Here is a 23677-nt window from a genome sequence, read left to right as displayed (position 1 = left end):
CAGATTAGGAGAAATGTTTGCAAACCACATATGCAACAAAAGACTAGAATCTAAAATATATAAACAACCCTCAAAACTCAACAATAAGAAGATAAACAATTCTATTAGAAAATGGGGAAAAGACATGAACAGACATTTCCCCAAAGAGGATATACAGATGGCAAAAAAAAAAAAAAATGTGAAAAGATGTTCAGGAGACTTCCCTGGTGGTACAGTGGTAAAGAATCCACCTTCCAATGCAAGGGATGCAGGTTCGATCTCTGGTTGGGAAACTAAGATCCCACATGCCGTGGGGCAAGTAAGCCCACGTGCCACAACCACTGAGCTTGTGTGCCTCAACAAGAGAGCCCAAATGCCGCAAACTACAGAGCCCATGTGCCACAACTACAGAAAAGACTGAGTGCCGCAACTAGAGAGAAACCTGAGTGCTGCAACGAAGAGACCACGTGCCGTAACGAAAAGATCCTGTATGCCTCAACAAAGATCCCGTATGCCACAACTAAGACCTGAAGCAGCCAAAAAAAAAAAAAAAAGGAAAATAAATAAATAAAATAAATAAATATTAAAAAAAGATGTTCAGTATGATTAGCCATGACGGAAACACAAATGAAAACCACAAGATATCACTACCCATCTATCAGAAAGGCTAAAATTAAAAATAGTGACAATATCAAATTCTGGAAGAGATGGAGAGAAATTGGTTCACTCATACATTCCTAGTAGAAATATAAAATTATACAGTTATTTGGGAAAAGTTTTGCAGTTTCTTATAAAGTACACATATCATAAAACTAGAAATTATACTTTTGGGCATTTACTCCAGAGAAATGAAAACTTATGTTCACACATAAATCTGTACATGAGTGTTCATAGCAACTTTATTTGCAGTAGCAGAAAATGGCATTAACCCATGTGCCCTTCCAAAGGTATTTAATATTTAAACTGTGGTATGCCCAGAACCATAGACTACTACTCAGCAATGAAAATGAGTGGTTTGTTGATCTACACAACAACTTGGATTAACCTCCAGGGAATTATGCTGAGGAAAAAAAGCCAATCATAAAAGGTTACACAATGTATGATCAATTGTATAACATTTTGAAAAGGCAAATTTTTAGAAATGGAGGACATATTAGTGGTTGCCAGAGGTTAGGAATGGGGAGAGGGAAGAAGGAAGTGAGTGTGGTTAAAACAGGGTGACACGAGGGATTATGATATGGGAACTATTCAGTATCTTGACTCTGTGATGGCTACATGAACCTACAAGTGATAAAATTGTACAGAATTTAATTCACATACATAAATAAGCAGAGGTAAAATTGGGGAACTCTGAATAAGGTGGTTTTTATCAATGTCCATATACTGGTTGTGATATTGTACCACAATTTTGCAAAATGTTACCATTGGGGGAAACTAGATTAAGCACATGATCTCTCCGTATTATTTCTTAAAACTGCAAGGTAATCTACAATGGTCTCAATAAAAATGTCAATTAAAAACAAAACAACAAAATAAAGCAAAACAAAAAATATACTTCAGTTTATGTGTCTTTTCTGCTTAAAATCCTTTAATGATTTCCTGTTATACCCAGAATAAAATTCGGACTTCTCTCTAAGGCTCTTACAATCTGGTTTTATTTTCTCTCCAGTCTCATCTTGTTCTATTCCTGTCTTCTGTCACCATTCACTACACTGACCTTCTTTTGGTGCTACACAAGCCAACACAGAGCAGTGTGTTGTTCCTTCTAAAACATTCATCCCTCAGCTCTTCCTGTGGCTGGCTTTTTGTCATCCTTTAGGTCTTGTCTTGGATGTCACTTTCTCATAGAGCCTTCCCTAATGATGCTCCTAATTATACAGCAAACAAGTCGGTTAGATTTGTAACTCTTTAGATTATTTGTTACTGATAATGTAATGATAATATTTATTTTAAATGGCATGTATCTATAAATATAGGCCACCTGTGTATTGAGTGACAGTATAAAAAGAATAAATTTCAAGAAATTTCCTCATTTATGCATATTAAGGGATATCAGTGAACCATGTAATTACAAGTAGAATGCTCGGTTGCCAGTAGCCTGTGTAAAATTTGAAAAATACAAATCTGCTTTCCTTATTTTAAAATATCAAGATATATTTGCACATATCTTTAAGTACCTTGGAATGAGCACTATGCTAATGCCACAGTAAGTCTGGAGTATTATTATAAACCAGGGAAGTACATGTAAAAATTTGTAGCTGTAAAGTTCTGGATGAATCTTTTTTTTTTTTTGTCTGCGGCCACACAGCTTGCAGGATCTTAGTTCCCGACCAGGGACTGAACCTGGTTCACCACAGTGAAAGCGTCAAATTCTAACCACTAGACTGCCAGGGAATTCCCAAATCATTTTTTGTAAAACTAAACAAGGAAGCTGATTGTCAATGAATTGTAATATCTCAGATATAATTGGGATGGGACTGAGGGTATGCGTGGTCAAGATGATATGAGTAAGTGAAAAGTTTGAGTCATTGAGCATTCGAAATTGTATTTTTTAAATACAGAAGCTAATAATTCTGCTTATAAACAGAGGTTAAAATTGGGAATTATCTAAGCAATAAAATTGTATACATTATCCCTGATGTTTGAATACTAATAGTGAAAGGATTAAAGTTCTTTAAAAAGTATGTTCTCTTAAGAAACAAATGTTCCAGATAAATATTTAGAAGTTAAACATTGCTTTTAAAAGATATCAAGTACTATATGTTTGTTTTGCTATTTTTTTCTTTCATGTAGTTGTTTTGCTATTTTTCAATGTAAGGTTGCTAGTAGAGAGTACCTCTTTTAAGACATAATCTGGAGTCTATTTTTGGAATATTTTAGAATCAACACAAATGAATTATAATGGCATGACTGTTATTCTTTGGTTAACCAATTAAAATTCACAGATACAGAGCCTCTTATTTAAAAAGTAAACAAAACTCCATGTGACATGACTTGCAGATTTTACCATGAATTCTGCTCTGTAGTAGATGAAGACCCTTGAAGAATTCATCATCAGTATTATAGTTTGAAGTCAGAAACTGGAGGTGGACAAGATCAGATGCCAGGAAAGGTAGAGGTGCATACTGAGGCTATGCCATGTTTACATGCAAGTGGAACTGGGCAGGACTGAGACAAGAGCATAGTGTCAGATAAGAAAAGTCAGTCATCAGGTCAGAGATGGTGTAACCAGGAGAATGGGGTTTAGTGGTAGAAAACGCATTTGTAAACTTGCCTCTGTAGAAATGCCTTAAAGGAATAAGACTCTGAGCCTGGTATTATCTAACAGACTTTATTTATGTGACATTAAAAAAGTCATAATGAAATTATTTATACATCCTTTTCAACTGCTTGGATTTTCATTGAGTTTCATCTCTGCTACTAACTAGCTATGAGAACTTGAACAAGGAGTAGTATCTATTTGTGTTGCAGTTTTTCTTAGCCAAAAACTTGAGAGAATTGGATTAGATGATTTGTATACATCTAACATTGCAGCAATCTATGAATTATTACACATTACTAATTGGTTTAACAAATTCCCTTTTTTATAGGTAATGAAAAGATAAACTTCAAGTTGAATTGTTATAGCACCTGTATTAGTGGAGTTTGAATTTAATGAAGGGTTTTTTTCCTTCCTGTATATATTACTTGGTAGTTTGTAGAGACCCAATGTTTTGTAATCAGAATGGAAGAATGTCAAATTCAATCATGAAAACAAAGTATGTATTAAATAAACAATAAGGAACTCTGGGAGAGTGTGACCTGAAGGTCCCAAAGGCTTCTATCCCTGATGATCTGGTTATTATTTGATTTATGTCAGCTTGTAACTGCCCTTGCTTTGACCCGAGAGGATTGTGTGGGAAGTTTGTCTCTGAGATAGAGCTGAAGCATTGCTCTGCAGAGTGTCTAGAGCCTAAATGTATGCAGAGTGCCCTTATTTCCACTCCTTGATAAATAGAGAAAAGGCTCAGTTGCTTCAGATGGAAAGTTAAAGTCCTTGCTAAATCTATCTATACTCATTCTGTGAGGAAAAGGACAATCTCTAGTAATATCATTGAACTGTGAGTATTTTGTTCTCTCTAAAATAAGGAAAATGTATTTTATACTGTCTAAATTAAATATGAATGCTAATTTTGTTGACAACTCACTTCATTATTAAACTGTAAGATATTAATAAATTAGAGGGTATTTTCTGAGATCTTTAGTTTCCACTAACATTAACTTAATTTTTGCAAGGTAAGACAATTGTAGTTACTATGATAGTCAAGCTATAAAAAGCATTTTCCCCTTGAAAATAAGAAATTTAATTAAGTAGATTACACAATAATTTGGTTCTTTCCTAAAGAATGAAAAGATAATTTTAGACTATGGTTGGACTTGACATTTGATGTGATAAGTCACTTCACAGTAATGTTTATTGTTATATTTTAAAAATTAAACTCATTTTTAAATCGAGAACTTATTGATAAAATATTTTATTTTTTGAAGCAATAGGTTATATGTAAATTCAAACCACTTGAAATAAATTCTGATAAAGATATATTCAGGGAATTATACTTTTGTTGAAAATTTTATGATGATATAATTATGAAAATTATGTCAGATTGTGGAAATAGACACACAAATATTTCTATACTTCTGAAGTATATAAAATATTACTTTCATAGTCATGAATTTTCTAAATACTTAATCTATTTTCTTTCTGTCTTATGCTGTGAAAAGTACTTAACATATTAATTACTTTTTTCATATAAAACTATGTATGATTATATTTATATGAAATGTGTAGAATAGGCATATCCACAAAAACAGAAAGTTGCTTAGTGGTTGTCAGGGATTGGGGGGAGGAGGGGATGAGGTGCCATGCTTACAGGTATGGGGGGATCATTTTGGGGTGACAAAAATGCTCTGGAAGTAGATGATGGTAATAGCTGCACACTCTGAATATTCTAAAAACCACTGAACTGTACAGTGAATTTAAGAGAATGAATATGATGTTATGTAAATTACATCTTGATAAAGCTGTATAATAAAAGCATGGGAAGACTTCACAGTGTAAAGTCCTCCCTGTATTCAAAAGTTAAAGGACAGATAATTATGGAGGAATCAAGAAGCCTTAATTTGTGTTATTATTCAAATATATTCTTTTCATTTTTTCTGGTTCCAATAAGCTCAGAGAATTCTGGCTCAAAGAAGCACTACCATAAAAAACCTTTTTATAATTATGTATTATATAGCACTATCACTCATTTTTTAGTAGATACTACTATGAAAACTAAAAATTTTTTTTTGCAAAACAATATACTTTTCAATTATGTCAATAAGCAATACATTATTCATGATTCAAATGACATATATTGTAAGAGTAAAAATGTGAAAACTGTGAAATTCTTTAACATATAGATATAGTTCTCAGTAATCAATATGTTTTTCCTGTTAAGGTTTTAGACATGAAGATTTACCAAGAACAATTCATGGTTAAAGCAGAGGAGACGCAAATTCATTTGTGCAATTACACATCTTTTCAGTAAAATAGCTATCATAATCTGTGAAAAATATGGTTTTTGATAAAGTTATATTTGTTAAAGAAAAACATAGACTTTACGCAGGCCAAATTGATCCTCTTGACAAAATCTCCTCTCTTAACTAAGTTATTTTCTCTTTAAATAAATATTTACTAGGAAGGTAATGAAACAGAATCATTCCAAGACCACAGAAAGTTTTCTCTTTAATAGGATGGGAAGTTTTTGATTACATACCTCTCTCTATGTTATTAATAATTTGTTTTTAAACTAATTTTATAAGCATATTATTTTTGAAAATTTTGTTTTACCATGCATACATATTATAATACTTCTGTTAGACATTTAGAAGTCTGAAGAAAAATTTAATTAGTGAACATTTTATGTAGAAAATAATGCAACTATTACTATAAGCATATAAAGGAGAGAAATATTTCATATTTTAAAAGGCATATTTTAATCAATGGCCTATTTATGTTTGTGTCCCATATATGCCCTGGATTATAACTACAAGCATACCTCATTTTACTGCACTTTGCTTTGCTGCGCTTTGCAGATACTGGGTTTTTTTACCAATTGAAGTTTTGTGGTGACCCTACACTGAGCAAGTCTAGTGGCACCATTTTTTCCAAAAGCAGTTAGCTCACTTTGTGTCTCTGTGTCACATTTTGGTAATTTTCTTAATATTTCAAACGTTTTCATTATTATTATATTTGTTATGGTAATCTGTGATCATTGATTTCTGATGTTACCATTGTAATTGTTTTGGGGCACCATGAACTCACACCCATATAAAGTGAACTTAATTGATAAATGCTGCGTGTTCTGACTGCTCCACTAACTGCCTGGTTCCCATCTCTCCCCTTCTCCTTAGGCCTCGCTATTCTCTGAGGCACAACTATATTGAAATTAGGCCACTGAATAACCCTACAATGACCTCTAAGTGCTCAAGTGAAAGGAAGAGTCTCATGTCTCTCACTTTAAATCAAAAGCTAGAAATGATTATGCATAGTGAGGAAGGCATGTTAAAAGCTGTGATAGGTCAAAAGCTAGGCCTCTTATGCCAAACAGTTAGCCAAGCTGTGAGTGCAAAGGAAACGTTCTTGAAGGAAATTAAAGGTGATTCCCCAGTGAACACACAAATGATAAGAAAGTGGAACAGCCCTATTGCTTATATGGAGAAAGTTTTAGTGGTCTGGATGGAAGATCAAACCAGCCACAACATTCCTTCAAGCCAAAGCCTAATCCAGAGCAAGGCCCTAACTCTCTTCAATTTTATGAAGGCTGAGATTGATGAGGAAGCTTCAGGAGAAAAGTTTGAAGCTAGCAGAGGTGGGTTAATGATGTTTAAGGAAAGAAGCCATCTCCATAACGTAAAAGTGCAAGGTGAAGCAGCAAGTGCTGATGAAGAAGCTGCAGCATGTTATCCAGAAGACATACCTAAGTAATGAATGAAGGTGGCTACACTAAACAACAAATGTAGATGAAATAACCTTACACTGGAAGAAAATGCCATCTAGGACTTCCATAGCTAGAGAGGAGAAGTCAATGCCTGGCTTCAAAGCTTCAAAGGAAAGGCTGACTCTCCTGTTAGGGGTTAATACAGCTGGTGACTAGAAGTTGTAGCCAATGTTCAGTTGCTATTCTGAAAATCCTAGGGCCCTAAAGAATTATGCTAAGTCTACTCTGCCTGTGCTCTATAAATGGAAAAACAAAGTCTGGATGACAGCACATCTGTTTACAACATGGTTTACTGAATATTTTAAATCCACTGTTGAAACGTACTGCTCAGAAAAAAAGATTCTTTTTAGAATATTACCGCTCATTGACAATGCACCTGGTCACCCAAGAGTTCTAATGGAGATGTATAGTAAGTTTAATGTTGTTTTTATGCCTGCTAACACAACATCCATTCTATAGCCCATGGCTTTTGACTTTCAAGTCTTATTATTTAAGAAATATATTTTGTAAGGCTATAGCTGCTGCAGCGAGTGATTCCTCTGATGGATCTGGACCAAGTAACTTGAAAATCTTCTGGTAAGGATTCACTATTTTAGATGCCATTAAGAACATTCAGGGATTTCCCTAGCTGTCCAGTGGTTAAAACTCCACTCTTCCACTGCAGGGAGCACAGGTTTGATCCCTACTTGGGGAACAAAGATCCCACATGCTATGCGTTGAGGCCAAAAACAAAAAAACACACACACACCTTAAAAAAAAAAGAACATTCGTGATTCATAGGAAGAGGTAAAAATATCAACATTAACAGGAGTTTGGAAGAAGTTGATCCCAACCCTTATAGATGACTTTGAGGGGTTCAAGACTTCAGTGGAGGAAGTAACTGCAGCTGTGGTGAAAATAGCAAGAGAATTAGAATTAAAAGTCAAGCGTGAATATGTGACTGAATTGCTGCAATCTCATGATAAAATGTGAATGGATGAGGAGTTGCTTCTTATGGATAAGAAAAGAAAGTGGTTTCTTGAGATGGAATCTATCCCTGGTGAAGATGCTATGAAGGTTGTTGAAACGACAACAAAGGATTTAAAATAGTAAATAAACTTAGTTGATAAAGCACAGGCAGGGTTTGAAAGACTGATTTCAATTTTGAAAGAAGTTCTACTGTGGGTAAACTGCTATGAAACAGCAGTGCATGCTACAGAGAAATTGTTCATGAAAGGAAGAGACAATTGATGAGGGAAACTTCATAGTTTCATAACTTCATCTTCAGCAGCCACCACCCTGATCAGTCAGCAGCTGACAACACTGAGGCAAGACCCTCCACCAGCAAAAAGATTATGACTTGCTAAAGGCTCAGATAATGATTACTTTTTTTAGCAATAAAGTATTTTTAACAAGGTATTTTTTTAAAAGACATAATGCTATTGCATGTTTAGTAGACTACAGGATAAAATAAACATAACTTTTAAGATGCACTGGGAAATAAAAAAATGTATGTGACTTGCTTTATTGTGATATTTGCTTAATTTTGGTGGTCTGGAACGAATCCCGCAGTATCTCTGAGGTATGCCTGTAGTCCAAAAACTGATAAAGACATTTCTGCTTTAGACAATATTTTGGGGCATTTATTTATCAGTATTGGAAGGACTTGGTTTGAGAACATTGTTATTTATGATATGAACCCTGACAGCAGCATTGTTATAAGATACTTCTGTATGTATTTGCCAGGATATTACCGGTTTTGTTTTAATGTGCTACCTCTAATTTATTCTATATTATTTCTTAAATGAAATCTTGCTCAGCAAAAAAAAGGAATACCAAATACTTTTTAATTTTCAGATATTTATTTAATATTATATGAAGCCTAATGCTAAAAGCAGGAATTTTAAAGGAAAGGTGAGTAACAACTTCAAGTTTTCACATTCATTTGGGATTTTCTAAAATCAAATTGAGACTCAAAAGAGAAGTTTGGAAAAAACTAAACAGGATTATTACTAAAGAGTATGGCACAAATTAAACCGATAGCACTTAGAATTCTTTTCATATGGAGAGCCGATTAACCTGTTGTAATACTGATCCTATTGATTTTAGTCCTTACTTTTCAAGGAAAACTTCATTTTGAAAGTGCACTTATTTGGGGGCACCACTTTTGCTTCATCTGTTCCATTCAGCACTTCTTCTACATGACTGTCAGAGAGTGGGAGATTTAAGTACTTTTAAAGGAACCTAGAGCCTATTAAATAATACAGGAGACAAATTTCAGAGATACTACTATTTTAATCATCTTCACGAATGTAGAAACCTTTGCCATGACCTCATCACATGAGAAATAAATCTAAGTAAAAGATTTTTCAATATAATCTCAGAAGTTTGTCATGTATATCTTTTGGTATGTTTCAAAACCCATTTTCTTCTTTTTCGGTTCTTTTAAAAGGTGAAAACAGTCTTTACCTTTGAATAGAGAGGATAAAGCTATAAAATATCATGGACTCTAGAGTGACCTTTATTTTCTTTTAATAATTTCCAATTTCTTTAACTGTGATTTCCTGTTTAATTCTATTCAAAGATGCATTCTTTTTGGAGTTCCTACCTAGGAAATAACAAAAATAGGTTTTTTTCCCATAAGGGATCGTCCTAGATTTTGAATAATTTTCCCTCATAATAGCTTATGATTTTTAGTCTTTACTATTAAAAATAAAACACTTTTTCAGTAATCAAAAAACTATTTTCATTGGTCACGCAGAACCAAAATTAATGTTTTAATGCTTAGCATATCACAGTGCTATGAAAAATATTTACAAAGAACTTAGAAGATTAAATAAAGTGCTATGAAAGCCATTCTTTTCCTACTCTTTAATTTCCTTCATGAAAAAGTGTAATTTTTCTTCCTAATTCACCTAAATTTAGAACACTGAGATCTAGCGCAACTATTAGAATAATAATTATACGACTCGGTTATTAAGTCAAGAACTGTGCTGGATTTTAAACACATTAATTAAACTCTCCCATAACTTGGCTAGGTGTGTTTCATTCTTTCGCTTCTACAAATGAGGAAACTAAGGTTCAGGGAGGTGTAAAAATGACCCATAAATAAGTGGTAAATGCAGTGTATGAAGTCTAACTCCAAAGCTTGGTACCCTTTCAAGAGCCATAATGATTATTACCAAGATTTAAGTTATTTTAAAGAACTGAGCAATAAGATGTTGTCTGAATTAAATAATCTGGTATGTAGAGATATGAAAAATCAATATTCTTCCAGTTAAAGTGTAAATATAAATGTCTTGTATAAAGTCTGCTAAATTCTTTATTTTTCAAAAACAGTATTATACTTTTATAAAATCATACTGATTTGATAATCATACTTTCAAAAAGTCTACAAAATTTTTGTTTCCTTCAGGTTCTATTTTAGCATCTACTAATGAAGAAGTGAAAATTGGACCAGAGAATGGCTAATACTTACGTCACTGCATCTGATGGGTATTGTCTTGCTGAACCAGTGCAGTACTACGGTGTGTAATAAAAAACTACAGTATAATAGTTAATAAAACTTTTGTTTGGCGGGAATTATGGTTAATTAGAGGGTTTTTTAAAAAAATATTTATTTATTTATTATTTATTGTTGGCTGCTTTGGGTCTTCATTACTGCGCGCCGGCTTTCTCTAGTTGCGGCGAGCGGGGGCTACTCTTCATTGCGGTGCACAGGCTTCTCATTACGGTGGCTTCTCTTTGTTGCAGATCACGGGCTCTAGGCGTGCAGGCTCAGTAGTTGTGGCACACGGGCTTAGTTGCTCCGCGGCATGTGGGGTCTTCCCGGACCAGGGCTCGAACCCATGTGCCCTGCATTGGCAGGCGGATTCTTAACCACTGCGCCACCAGGGAAGTCCCTAGAGGGTTTTTTTTTAAAGAAATTAACAAATGAACCAAAGACTTTCAATTACTCCCTACCAGAGAATATAATTACTTTCAAAAATCAGAAATACCAAAATGCTGTAAGCCAGAATCAAATGTAAAGAAGAAAAAGCACAGTAGTCTAAAATTGTATTCAATTTTTAAAAATAGAATTAGCATGCAAATTATAAGTTATTTTTAGGGGTTAGCTGAAGCTAGTTCACATGCAATTTAGAAAATGTAGTTCAGAGTAGTTATTCAATGTTCCTGAAACTTTAATCTTAATATAAGATTTTTATCAAAGGGAAAGAAATAGAAAACAGAGTGCAAGAGACAGTAGGATTTTTCTCCAAAAAGACCAAGATTATAATATGAATTGAATTTTAAATGCAGTTTTCTTTTATATTATACTTTGAACTCTGATTTCCATGCCAATGGAACATCAGCCAGTATTCTGCAGTCTTTTGATACTCAGCCATGAAGGGCCCTCTTCTTTAAATGAAAGTTACATTGTTTTTACTGATAACTTTTCTTCTTATATCAGGCTGTTATTGGTATTTATTCAACACTTTGCATTGGATTGGATGCTATCAGATTGCAAATAATTTATGTGAATTAATAGAAATTATACTGTTTACCAATCTTGGGGGTAGAATTTTGAGGGTAAGAGTAAGTCTAATCATATTGTGATTCAGCACCAGGAAAAGTACAAATATTACTAGATACAAACATAGAGGAACTAAGTATTCCTGGGTCTCTTTGGAGCCAATTTTCTGGATTGATTTCAGTAATCCTCCTGAAAACAGAAAGTAAGTTGGTGTTTGGTAGCTTCTGATAATAACAATAAAGATACCCATTAAGTATCATTTTGTATTTTATACATGCTTTTGCATTTCACATTTTATTTCATTCTTACAGTCACCCTCCGGGGTAGGTAAGTTTATCACCAGATAATTGAATTGCTAGACAATAAAACAGAAAAGAAACTAGTAATTTAAATCAGGTCTACAGATGGCGAAGGAGAGTGTTAAGGTATATTAAATGGGGAGTTTAAAGAATTTATTTTTTGCTTGAAATAACCAGATAACTGGTATAATTGTATTTTAGTTTGATTTTTTTGGTAGGGGGGTGGGATAATTTATTAATTCATCTCTTTACTGATCTGATTGCACTGAAAACAATTTTATTCACAACAAAGAAAATACAGAAGCTGGGGAAAAGCTTTCATTTCAAACTCCGGGAAATACTCATTTCTACTTAAGGAAATAGACTGCATTGGTATGTAAGCCATTAACAACCCTTTCTCCCAGCTCCTGAGCAACCTCTGCATACTTCTGGGGTGGCAGCATTTATCATGCATTGTAATTCAGTTTACTGTCTGCCTCTCATGCTGGACAGCAAGTCCCTGGGATGTATTGGACATGTTGAATTAACTCTGTTCTTTGAGTGTAAAACTCTTTGAAATTTGAAAAATAACTTGACTTTCACCATTTTTTTTTGTGTGTGTGTGTGTGCGTTAAAAAAACTAGATATTTTGCCAGAACAAATCAATTATCAGCTGTACGACATTGATTTTCAAGAATCACCTTATTGCCAGTATTCTACTGTCCAGTTTCCTCCAGCTCTACAGTCCCAATCTTTACAAAGTCATTTCAACACTTGTAGCTTGGACCCACAGTTCAGTGGTGGAGAGTATGGACTTCTTTCCTGTGAATTAAATAAATCCACTTACATGGTTGCCCACGATGCTGAAGATGGTTACCCTGGAATAAAAAGGTCCAGAATAACTCATTCTTCCATTCGTATTAAGGGACAGGAAGAACTCTGTGTAGTTTGTGGTGATAAAGCATCAGGATATCATTACAATGCACTTACCTGTGAAGGTTGCAAAGGTAAGGATAAAGTTAAAACTTTAATCCTAGTGTTCACCGAAGAGTCATGAAATTTTAAGCATGTAGGAGTACTCTCTTTAAAATGTGAAACATAAAATCAAGGCGAGCCATTGATATGTTTAAAGTGATCAATCTGTGGGATCAAAGATGTGAAAACGGAATTTAACGAAGTTTTGATTTCATTTTCTTTTTAATTTTGATGAAAACTTTTATATTTAAATATAAAATTCAAAATATTTTTGTGGCAGAAACTTTGCATGTTCCTAGGTGAATTTGACATTGGAATAAAAAATGTCTTTTAAAAAGGTCTGAATGTTAACTATTACATCTCATATGGCTAGTATAATTCGTGAATTAGGAAGAAATTTCAATTAAATGACTTCTACGATTCTATCTATTTGTTGGAAATGCTTTTTAAAAAATATTTATTTATTTTATTTTATTTTTAAATTTTTGGCTGTGTGGGGTCTTAGTTGTGGCACGTGGGATCTCCACTGCGGCATGCAGGACTTTGGTGTGTTGCGCGGGCTATTTGTTGTGGTGCGTGGGCTTCTCTCTAGTTGTGGCGTGCAGGTTTTCTCTCTCTAGTTGTGGTGCTTGGGCTCCAGAGCACGTGGACCCTGGAGTTTGAGGCACGCGGCCTCTCTGGTTGAGGCAGGTGGGCTTAGTTGCCCCGCGGCATGTGGGATCTTAGTTCCCAACCAGGGATCGAACCCGCATCCCCTGCATTGGAAGGCGGATTCTTTACCACTGGACCACCAGGGAAGTCCCAGGAATGCTTTTTTGAAAACCAATGGGAGGTCTACCACTGAAGATCATCATTGATATTGGCATGGAGTAAGGAGTAAAATAGTCCTTGATGAAGTTTTGAGGTTTTGAAACACTTCTGCATTTTTTAAATTCACAAATGAAATATTGGGGCAGAACCTGGAAATGATTAGATCAATACAGGACTAGGTAAACGTGTCTAGAAGTTCAAGGTGAAGTCTTATTGTCAGAATCTCACACTCACCCCACACAAAGAATAGCCGAACGAAGACTAAGGGAAAGGAGGTACCAGCTTTATGAGTAGAATAGCTGGGCCAGTATTTGCTCACTCTTAAAATGCAGGGCCTTGCTGTTAAAACTAAGTTGAAGAACGAGGCATAGTTCTGAAACCTAAGCTGAGCTTTCTATTCCCTTTGCTGAATCTAAGTCATGAAACTCCCACTCTCAAGCGTGTCTACAGAAAGAGTATGGCAGGCTTCTAATTGGGGTATTGACTAACTTTATCAACTTCACTGCTTGGAATGGAATAAGAGGAAGATAGCAGGGATTGTTGCACAGGAATGGGAAATGAAACAGGAAATGGGAAGAGACTGCTATGCATGGATTTAGGAAAATGTAGAATCTCCACACCTCTCCCCAGCATGCACACACACACACACACACACACACACACACACACACACACACACACACACAACGGCCCATTCAACGTCTTGGACTAAATAAATTAGCAATATGTTCTCATCTGGGGAAGTGCTAAAAAGGAAGGACAGAGGAGTAAGTTTGGAAGAATTATCTCTTCCTTTATGAGTTGAGGTAGAAATGTGGGGCGAGAAAAAGAGAGATTTCCTTATAGTTTTATTTTACATGAGCACATATTCCTTCTAGGGAACCTTGAGAGATGTGTCATGGAATCTTGATATTCTGTAAAATATACTTTAAAAATGCTTTTAGATGGTATATTATAACCATAGAAAACAGAGAGTTGTTTTAATGTGTTGGGGTTATTTAGTTTAATTTCCAGATAGATTATTGACAGGAACAACCATGGAATAAGATATATCAAATAGGAGAGGATTAAAACAATTATCTAGATAAATGTATATTAAACCAAACCTTCTTACTGAGGGAAAAAACATTTTATTGAAATAATTTAGTTAACTTGATTACTTTTACTATGAAGGTTAAAAACAAGTAACTAAAAATACCTAATAGTAAAATTTTAAAAACTCTCCTTTGTTATTAGGGTTTTTTCGACGTAGCATCACCAAAAATGCAGTATATAGTTGCAAGAATGGTGGTCACTGTGAAATGGACATGTACATGCGTAGAAAATGTCAAGAGTGCAGACTAAAAAAGTGTAAGGCAGTAGGAATGTTGGAAGAATGTAAGTGCCATTGTGGTTTTTTTTTAAGGGGGATTTTAGTTTTTCTTACCTTACTAGGAACTTACGTTCTTCAAGTTATTTTGAACATATTTGAACATAACCTATTTGTCTGGATTTAAGCTATTTCTCCAGCAACTGCTAAATTAGGATAGCCAGTTACCAATCTAGGTAATTATTTCCATAAAATCTGTTCTATACTATATTGCTCTAACTTTGGTAATAATCATATTTTCTTCTTAATTGGAAATCCTTGTATTTTTATATTACTTAACCTAAAGTTATATAATTCAACTACAAAAAGCACAATTTTAAATTAGTGGTTTCCCTTCAATGTACCAATTAACATTCTGTTGCTTCCAAGATATAATTAATGTGGAAATTTCTCTAACATAAAAAGGTCTAAATTTATAATTTGGAGATGCAAAATTAATTTTTAATTTAAGTCTAGGATGACTGTGTAGTTTTAAGTAGACAGGAAGTTGTGGAAGGAAAAGAAGTAAGTAATGTAGTAAATTTAACTGCTGTTGTATATGCTTACCAAAAAAGAAAGGTTTTTTGTGAAAAGGCAAGTTCATGATCACATATGTGTACAATGTAAGACAATTTTCATCAAATCCTATAATGTTATTTGTTGTACCAAAAATATTTTATGTGAATTTTGTAATATCACAGGTTTGCTCACAGAAATCCAATGCAGATCAAAGAGACTTCGAAAGAACTTTAAGCAGAAGAATAATTTTTACTCTAACATCAAAGTGGAAGAGGAAGGGGTAAACAACAAGCTTGTGTCACCTACCACTAGATCTGGAAAAGTGGCAAGGCTCTCCTTAAAAAATTTCTTGTTTCTTTAATGATGATGTCTTATTTAATAGGTATGCATTATAGTTTTCCCCCTATATTTTCTTACAGATTCAGGAGAGCATGGAACTAACTCAAGAGGAACATCAGCTCATTAACAACATTGTGGCCGCTCATCAAAAATATACAATTCCGTTAGAAGAAACAGAAAGATTTGTATGTGTTCATTACTAGCAAGAAATAATTTGTAATTAATTATGTTAGAAAATAACAGCATAATCAGAAAAGTTTAAAATTTAAAGTTATTTGAAAGAAAAAAATTATTAATCTTATTTCTTTTTGTTGCTTAGCTGCAGGGATATGCAAATCCTGAACTGATCTTGCTACTCTCAGAGACAGTTGTCCTACATATACAGAGGTTAATGGATTTCACCAAGAGACTCCCAGGTAATCACTTTATCTTTGGAAAAAATTAAAGTAATTTAATATGTAATTTTAAAAAAGTTCCTTGTTTTAAAGGAAGGTGACATTTTAAGAAAACAAAACCCTCTATTTTTCTACCAAAACTGCTTCTAAATTTAAAAACATGTTTACTTTGTTTGCTTTAATCAATCAGTTGGATGAAAATATAAATATTTTAAAATATTATTCAAGTGACTTCAAAGACTTAGAGTTAAGACAAACTATGATTGATTGTATGTTTTATTTTATTTTTATTTTGGGAAATAAATTGTTTTTGTTATTTAGATAAAACATGAAACAAAATTCCCTGTACCATACCAAAAAAAAAAAAAAAAAAAAAGGTGAAGCCACTGTTGGTCAAAACTTAGCTATCTAGTTACGTGCACAGGTAACTCTCTTTGAAAATAAATTCTTCAAGGCTAAACCAACTATGTTTAATTTGCTCTTGCCATAGGAAATTATTATTATCTGGTTCTGATGAAAGTGCCCCCAAATAGTACCATGTGGAATCATAATTATTCTAAGGGACCAGTTAAGATTCGTATTATAAGTAAATAATATAAAAATGTTGAATCCTGGGCTTCCCTGGTGGCACAGTGGTTAAGAGTCCGCCTGCCGATGCAGGGGACACAGGTTCATGCCCCAGTCCAGGAAGATCCCACATGCCGTGGGGCGACTGGGCCCGGGAGCCATGGCCGCTGAGCCTGCACGTCCGGAGCCTGTGCTCCGCAACGGGAGAGGCCACAACAGTGAGAGGCCTGCATACCTCAAAAATAAAAAAAAGTTAAATCCTATACCTGAAAATTATCTTTTCATTATTTATTTCAAACAGTTATGTGATCTTTTCGTAAAGGATTTGAAAATTTGACCAATGAGGATCAGACTGCATTACAGAAGGGATCAAAAACTGAAGTGATGTTCCTTCATGTGGCCCAAATTTACAGTCAAAAAGAATATCTTTCATCAACTTCTGAAAGCAAAAAAGGTCAACTAACTCAATCTTAATGTTAATAGTTACTATGAAATTTAGCAACAGATTATATAACATTGAGCTATTTTTTATTATATTTTTATTGTACTAGTTGGTGTACAAATAAGTACTTCATAATAGTGGTTTATAGTTTTCCAATTCATTGTTCTAGCTTTTGTTTTTCTCTTAAAGAAAGCCATTCTTCTTATATAGTATCATAGAAAACACATTTTTGGAGGGTCTTCTATATAATGTTTATATAAAGTGTGAACTATTATTCTAGATTCATGTTTCAGTAATAAAAATTATAAAGATACCATTTGTTGGGAATGTTTCCTGTTTAACAGACGTTAGAGAGATTGACTTTACTATCTGAATAAAGATTTAAAAAAATCAGACTTTATATTTTTTCCCTTAACTAGGTACTATGAAAATATCAGATCATTCAGATCATTCACTGAATTGTCATGATCAAAGTGGTGATAGAAGTGCTATTTATCCTATGGAAACATTTTGCAATGAAGATTGTCCTTCTGCTATGCTGACTGGTAATATTATATATAATACAAAATATTGTATTGGATGGAAAAAATTTGTCAGACATGTTTCATTTTCTTGTACTGCTTTGAGAAAATATGATAATGGCAATATGAGTCTGCACTGTGTTCTGATGAAAATACATTTGATATTAATCTTTTTAGGTATTTCTGAAGAATTTATTACTACACTGTATTACTTCTGTAGAAGAATGAGTGAGCTTAGCATTACTAATACTGAATATGCTCTGCTTGCAGCCACAACAGTGTTTTTTTCAGGTAAAAAACTATTTAGCAGTAAAAATTTGGATTAAGTTTGGCAATGAAATCATGAAGATTGTGATTATTTTATTACTCATTGATTCCAAATGTACCAATTTTCATCAAAATAGCCTTCTCTATAAGGGCATTCCCTTCAGCTTACAAACATGCTGTAATTTCTTGCATCTTAAAAAAATGCCTTTTTTTTTTAAAACATCTTTATTGGAGTATAATTGCTTTACAATGGTGTGTTAGTTTCTGCTTTATAACAAAGTTTTTTTTCTTTTTTGTATTTGAGTTTATTCTTCATTTAACTTTTAAAACACTACTATAGTTGAATATTAAAACAAAAAATAGCAAGTAGTGAGCATATTATGATTATAGTCTTTCACTCAATCACTACTGCAAATAAAATGCCAGCAGTGAGTGTTATTCACTGGCCCCATAGGAGGTCTGACACTGAACACCACCCCGAGGATGATGTTCATCATCCTCATATGCGTCTCCATTGTAATGGCGCCGTCTTTCCTGATTTGGATCAAAGTCCACTAGTTCTACCTGGTCCATTTCATCAGTCTCTTCTACTTCCTTCCTCTCAGGTAGGAGTTTTTCCAGCAAAGAGAGTTTATCCGGGGAGAGAAAGCCATTCTCAGGAAAGTTTACCTTAAATTCAATGATTAGGCGACCCTTTTCATATGGTCTACGATAAATTGGCATGCCTTCATTTAGCACACACTTGATGTCTCCATGCTTGACAATCTGACCTGGATGAGAAGTGATGACTATGGTTCGGTTGTCAAGAGTAGATATTGGGTTTTGGAAGCCACACAATGCCTCAACCAGCTGTATGTCCATACACATGAAAAGGTCTTCTCGTCGTGTAAAAACAGCATGATTCTTCTGATCTAAAATGATAATATCTCCTGGCTCCAGTCCTGGTTCTTGGTCTCCTTCACCATGGGATGTTATCTTCTGGCCATCTTTCATGCCTTTGTCAATATGAACTTCTAGAATTTTCTTCTCTTGAACTATCTTCCTTCCATTGCAGCTTTTACATCTATCTTTAGGACTGATCCGCTCCCCATGGCCCTGGAACTCCATGCAGACAGACTGAATTTGCTGAACCGTTCCAGGTCCTATCTGATGAATTCTTATTTGCATTCCAGTACCTCAGCAATTGGGACAGCACTCCACTGCTCCTTTCTTACCACCTTGGCCTTCACATTTGTCACAAATCATATTCTTTTGCAGAGCTAGTTTTCTTGTTGCACCATACATATACATATATCCCCATATCCCGTCCCTCTTGCATCTCCCTCCCACCCTCCCTATCCCACCCCTCTAGGAGGTCACAAGGCACCCAGCTGATCTCCCTGTGCTATGCGGCTGCTTCCCACTAGCTATCTTATTTTACATTTGGTAGTGTATATTTGTCCATGCCACTCTCTCACTTTGTCCCAGCTTACCCTTCCCCCTCCCTGTGTCCTCAAGTCTGTTCTCTACGTCTGTGTCTTTATTCCTGTCCTACTCCTAGGTTCTTCAGAACCACTTATTTTTTAGTTTCCATATATATGTGTTAGCATACGGTATTTGTTTTTCTCTTTCTGACTTACTTTACTCTGTATGACAGACTCTAGGTCTATCCACCTCATTACAAATAGCTCAATTTCATTTCTTTTTATGGCTGAGTAATATTCCATTGTATATATGTGCCACATCTTCTTTATCCATTCATGTATCAATTTACATTCCCACCAACAGTGCAAGAGGGTTCCCTTTTCTCCACACCCTCGCCAGCATTTATTGTTTCTAGATTTTTTTTTTTTAACATCTTTATTGGGGTATAATTACTTTACAATGGTGTGTTAGTTTCTGCTTTATAACAAAGTGAATCAGTTATACATATACATATGTTCCCATATCTCTTCCCTCTTGCGTCTCCCTCCCTCCCACCCTCCCTATCCCACCCCTCCAGGCTGTCACAAAGCACCGAGCCAATATCCCTGTGCCATGCGGCTGCTTCCCACTAGCTATCTACCTTACTACGTTTGTTAGTGTGTATATGTCCATGACTCTCTCTCGCCCTGTCACAGCTCACCCTTCCCCCTCCCCATAACCTCAAGTCCGTTCTCTAGGAGGTCTGCGTCTTTATTCTTGCCTTACCCCTAGGTTCTTCATGACATTTTTTTTTTAAATTCCATATATATGTGTTAGCATACGGTATTTGTCTTTTTCTTTCTGACTTACTTCACTCTGTATGACAGACTCTAGGTCTATCCACCTCATTACAAATAGCTCAATTTCGTTTCTTTTTATGGCTGAGTAATATTCCATTGTATATATGTGCCACATCTTCTTTATCCATTCATCCGATGATGGGCACTTAGGTTGTTTCCATCTCCGGGCTATTGTAAATAGAGCTGCGATGAACATTTTGGTACATGACTCTTTTTGAATTTCGGTTTTCTCAGGGTATATGCCCAGTAGTGGGATTGCTGGGTCATATGGTAGTTCTATTTGTAGTTTTTTAAGGAACCTCCACACTGTTCTCCATAGTGGCTGAACCAATTCACATTCCCACCAGCAGTGCAAGAGGGTTCCCTTTTCTCCACACCCTCTCCAGCATTTATTGTTTCTAGATTTTTTGATAATGGCCATTCTGACTGGTGTGAGATGATATCTAATAGTTAGATATCATCTAATAGATGATATCCGTAGTTTTGATTTGCATTTCTCTAATGATTAATGAGGTTGAGCATCCTTTCACGTGTTTGTTGGCAATCTGTATATCTTCTTTGGAGAAAGGTCTATTTAGGTTTTCTGCCCATTTTTGGATTGGGTTGTTTGTTTTTTTGATATTGAGCTGCATGAGCTGCTTGTATATTTTTGAGATTAATCCTTTGTCAGTTGCTTCGTTTGCAAATATTTTCTGCCATTCTAAGGGTTGTCTTTTCATCATGTTTATGGTTTCCTTTGCTGTGCAAAACTTTGAAGTTTCATTAGGTCCCATTTGTTTATTTTTGTTTTTATTTCCATTTCTCTAGGAGGTGGGTCAAAAAGGATCTTGCTGTGATTTATGTCATAGAGTGTTCTGCCTATGTTTTCCTCTAAGAGTTTTATAGGGTCTGCCCTAACCTCAAATCCCCTTTCAGCTATTCTCCTATTTCTCTGTTCTACATTATAGCAAAAAAAAAAAAAAAAAAAAAAAAATTTAAGAGTTGTCTATACTCCTGCCTCCATTTCTCTCTTCTCATTTGCTTCTGAACCCAGTACAGTCAGATTTTGTCCCCTCCTTTCCCTTCCACCATAACTTATCAAAATCTTCAGTAATTTGGCATTGCAGATTACAGTGGTCAGTTCTTAGTCTTCATCTTACTTGACCCGTGAGCTACATTTGACAGAGCAGATCACTCCCTCTTTCTTAGAACACTTAACATTTGGCTTCAGTTGATCACTCCCTCCTTCTTGACATGATTTTTTTCCACTTGATTTCCAGGACATTTCACTCTCTTGGTTTTCCTCCTCAGTTGCTGCTCTTTCTGTCTCCTTTGTTAATTCCCCCTCATCTCCCACACTGATAAATGTTAAAATGTCCCAGGACTCAGTTCTCTTTTTTCCTATGTGCACTTCCTTTGAAATTTCATCTTATCTCATGGCTTTAAATGCCATCTAGAGGCTGACAACTCCCAAATTATATACCAACCTGGACTGCTACCCTAAGCTCCATTAAATAGCCTACTCAAGATTTCAATTTGGATGTTTAGTAGGCATATAAAATTTAACATGTCTGAATGTAAACTCCTGATTCCCCCCTGATTCTCCTATATTCTTCCTCCATCTCTACTAAATGGCATCTCCATACTTCAAGTTGTATAAGCCAAAATTCTTGAAGTCATCCTTCACTTCTTTTTCTCTTATGCCCATTACCAAATATGCAACAAGTCTTGTTGGCTATAGCCTCAAAATAGATCCAGAACTCAACCACTTCTTACTGTCTCTGTCCCTGCCATCCTAATAAAACTACTAACTCACTTTCCTGTTTTTGCCCTTGCCTCCCTAGGGTCTATTCTTTATACAGTAGCCAGAGTGATTCTTTGACAACATAAGCCAGATTATGTCATTCCTCTGCTCATAACCCTGTAATGGCTTTCTATTTTACACAGTTTAAAGCCAAAGTTCTTTCTATCAGTGTCTATTACTATTCCTTTTGCTCACACCACCACAGCCACACTGCCTTTGATGCATATGTTGCCTGTAAATTTCAAGCAGACTCCTTCCACAGCTTCTACTGTACTTGACAAATCTTCTGCTTGGAAAGCTCTTTCCTAGATGGTTTCATGGCTCCCTCTTCACCATCCTGGATCTCTGCTAAATGTCATCTTATCTCTGATTACCCTTTTAAAAATAGCTAATGCCCCTCCCCCCCATTCTTATCCCGTACTCTCGCTTATTGTTGTCATATATTTTTATTTAAAAAATGTGTATATGTCTCTTTCCTCCCCTACTCCTCCCAGACCCAAAAAATAAGCTCAATGAGGGCAGGAAATTTAGTCTCTGTTCACTGCTGTATCTCCAGCACAATGACTGGATGAGTGAATGCTGTCTGATCATTAAGAAATACTCTTCATAGGGTATTATGAAGATTAAATAAAACATTGCATAGAAGCAAGTTACCTGGCATAAAATCTGGCATATATTAAAGGTTCAGTAAATATTTGCAATTTTTATTATTTAAAACTGTATTGTTTTAAATTAATTCATTATCTTCTACCATTTTCCAATATTCATTAAGATATATGTGATAATGTTTTTCAGATCGTCCATGCATTACAAATAAGCAACATGTGGAAAATTTACAAGAACCAGTTTTACAAATTTTGTACAAATATTCAAAAATTTATCATCCAGAAGACCTACAGCATTTTGCTCATCTCATAGGGAGGCTCACTGAACTGAGAACACTGAATCACAACTATTCAGAAATACTTAGCATTTGGAAAACAAAGGACTCCAAATTGGCTAGTTTACTCTCTGAGAAATGGAATTTGTATTCATTTTGATGAAATTTTAGAATGTTGTGGTTTGTCTTAAACTTCCTAAATCTAGATTGTTTACGCTATGATCACAGGATACTGATTTGAAAAACATGAACAGAATTGCTGTTACGAATAGAATATATCGCCATAAAATGGACATCATCAAGGGCTCATCAAATTTTGTGGAATTTAGGACTACCACTAGAGGGACATCTAGTATTCTTTTTAAGATTCGTCCCCAAAGAAGCAATGGTTATTGTTACTGTGTGGTTCGTTCAGAAAGGAGTAGTACTAAATAGAGTTCTTACCTGAAGAAACTCTCCTTTTTTTCATTTAGTAGAAAATTGAATGAAAATATATATATTATTTGAAGACATAAAAGAGATTATTTAGTGGAAACAGTTGTAATCAGAATAAAAGCAGTTGTGAACCTCTTTAAGGCTAGATTGATGGATAAGGAACTAACGTTTTAAACTTATTTCTGTTATAGCATTTTATAAATTATTAAAGAGGAACAAAGCTTCGTTCAATTCTTACTTTTCCTTAATGTCTTTTTTTTTAAGATTTTTTTTCGATGTGGACCATTTTTAAAGTCTTTGTTGAGTTTGTTACAATATTGCTTGTGTTTTATGTTTTTTTGGTTTTTTGGCCCCAAGGCATGTGGGATCTTAGCTCCCCGAC

At 34.8% G+C, this 23677-nt stretch overlaps 2 protein-coding genes and 1 pseudogene across 2 annotated transcripts; 2 read left to right on the top strand and 1 right to left on the bottom strand.

Annotated features, from left to right (window-relative positions):
* The first annotated feature begins 6472 nt into the window (after positions 1-6472).
* On the top strand, positions 6473-8351 carry LOC132516015 (tigger transposable element-derived protein 1-like; annotated as a pseudogene).
* A 2092-nt stretch (positions 8352-10443) lies between these two features.
* On the top strand, positions 10444-23020 carry LOC132515480 (bile acid receptor-like). Its single transcript, XM_060141891.1, has 10 exons — positions 10444-10507; positions 12416-12778; positions 14793-14933; positions 15606-15748; positions 15843-15947; positions 16082-16178; positions 17047-17178; positions 17586-17711; positions 17865-17978; positions 22776-23020. Exons 1-10 carry the CDS (start codon positions 10444-10446, stop codon positions 23018-23020), a joined length of 1530 nt encoding a protein of 509 aa, XP_059997874.1.
* LOC132516014 (dnaJ homolog subfamily A member 1-like) lies at positions 18359-19136 on the bottom strand. Its single transcript, XM_060142396.1, has one exon. The coding sequence runs from the start codon at positions 19119-19121 to the stop codon at positions 18390-18392; it is 732 nt and encodes a 243-aa protein (XP_059998379.1). The 5' UTR covers positions 19122-19136; the 3' UTR covers positions 18359-18389.
* Positions 23021-23677: the final 657 nt, after the last annotated feature.

This window comes from Lagenorhynchus albirostris, chromosome 2 (assembly GCF_949774975.1).
Source record: "Lagenorhynchus albirostris chromosome 2, mLagAlb1.1, whole genome shotgun sequence".
Taxonomy (NCBI): Eukaryota; Metazoa; Chordata; class Mammalia; order Artiodactyla; family Delphinidae; genus Lagenorhynchus; species Lagenorhynchus albirostris.
This window is presented reverse-complemented; position numbering and strand designations above follow the sequence as displayed.

What these genes read in the sequence shown, in the direction of transcription:
- LOC132516014 (XM_060142396.1), bottom strand. Translation starts at nt 19,121, where the DNA reads ATGCAAATAAGAATTCATCAGATAGGACCTGGAACGGTTCAGCAAATT.
- LOC132515480 (XM_060141891.1), top strand. Translation starts at nt 10,444, where the DNA reads ATGGCTAATACTTACGTCACTGCATCTGATGGGTATTGTCTTGCTGAA. An exon ending in CCACTAGATCTGGAAAAGTG is followed by an intron (nt 15,749 to 15,842) that starts GCAAGGCTCTCC and finishes ATTTTCTTACAG; the next exon opens with ATTCAGGAGAGCATGGAACT. An exon ending in TCCTTCTGCTATGCTGACTG is followed by an intron (nt 17,712 to 17,864) that starts GTAATATTATAT and finishes TAATCTTTTTAG; the next exon opens with GTATTTCTGAAGAATTTATT.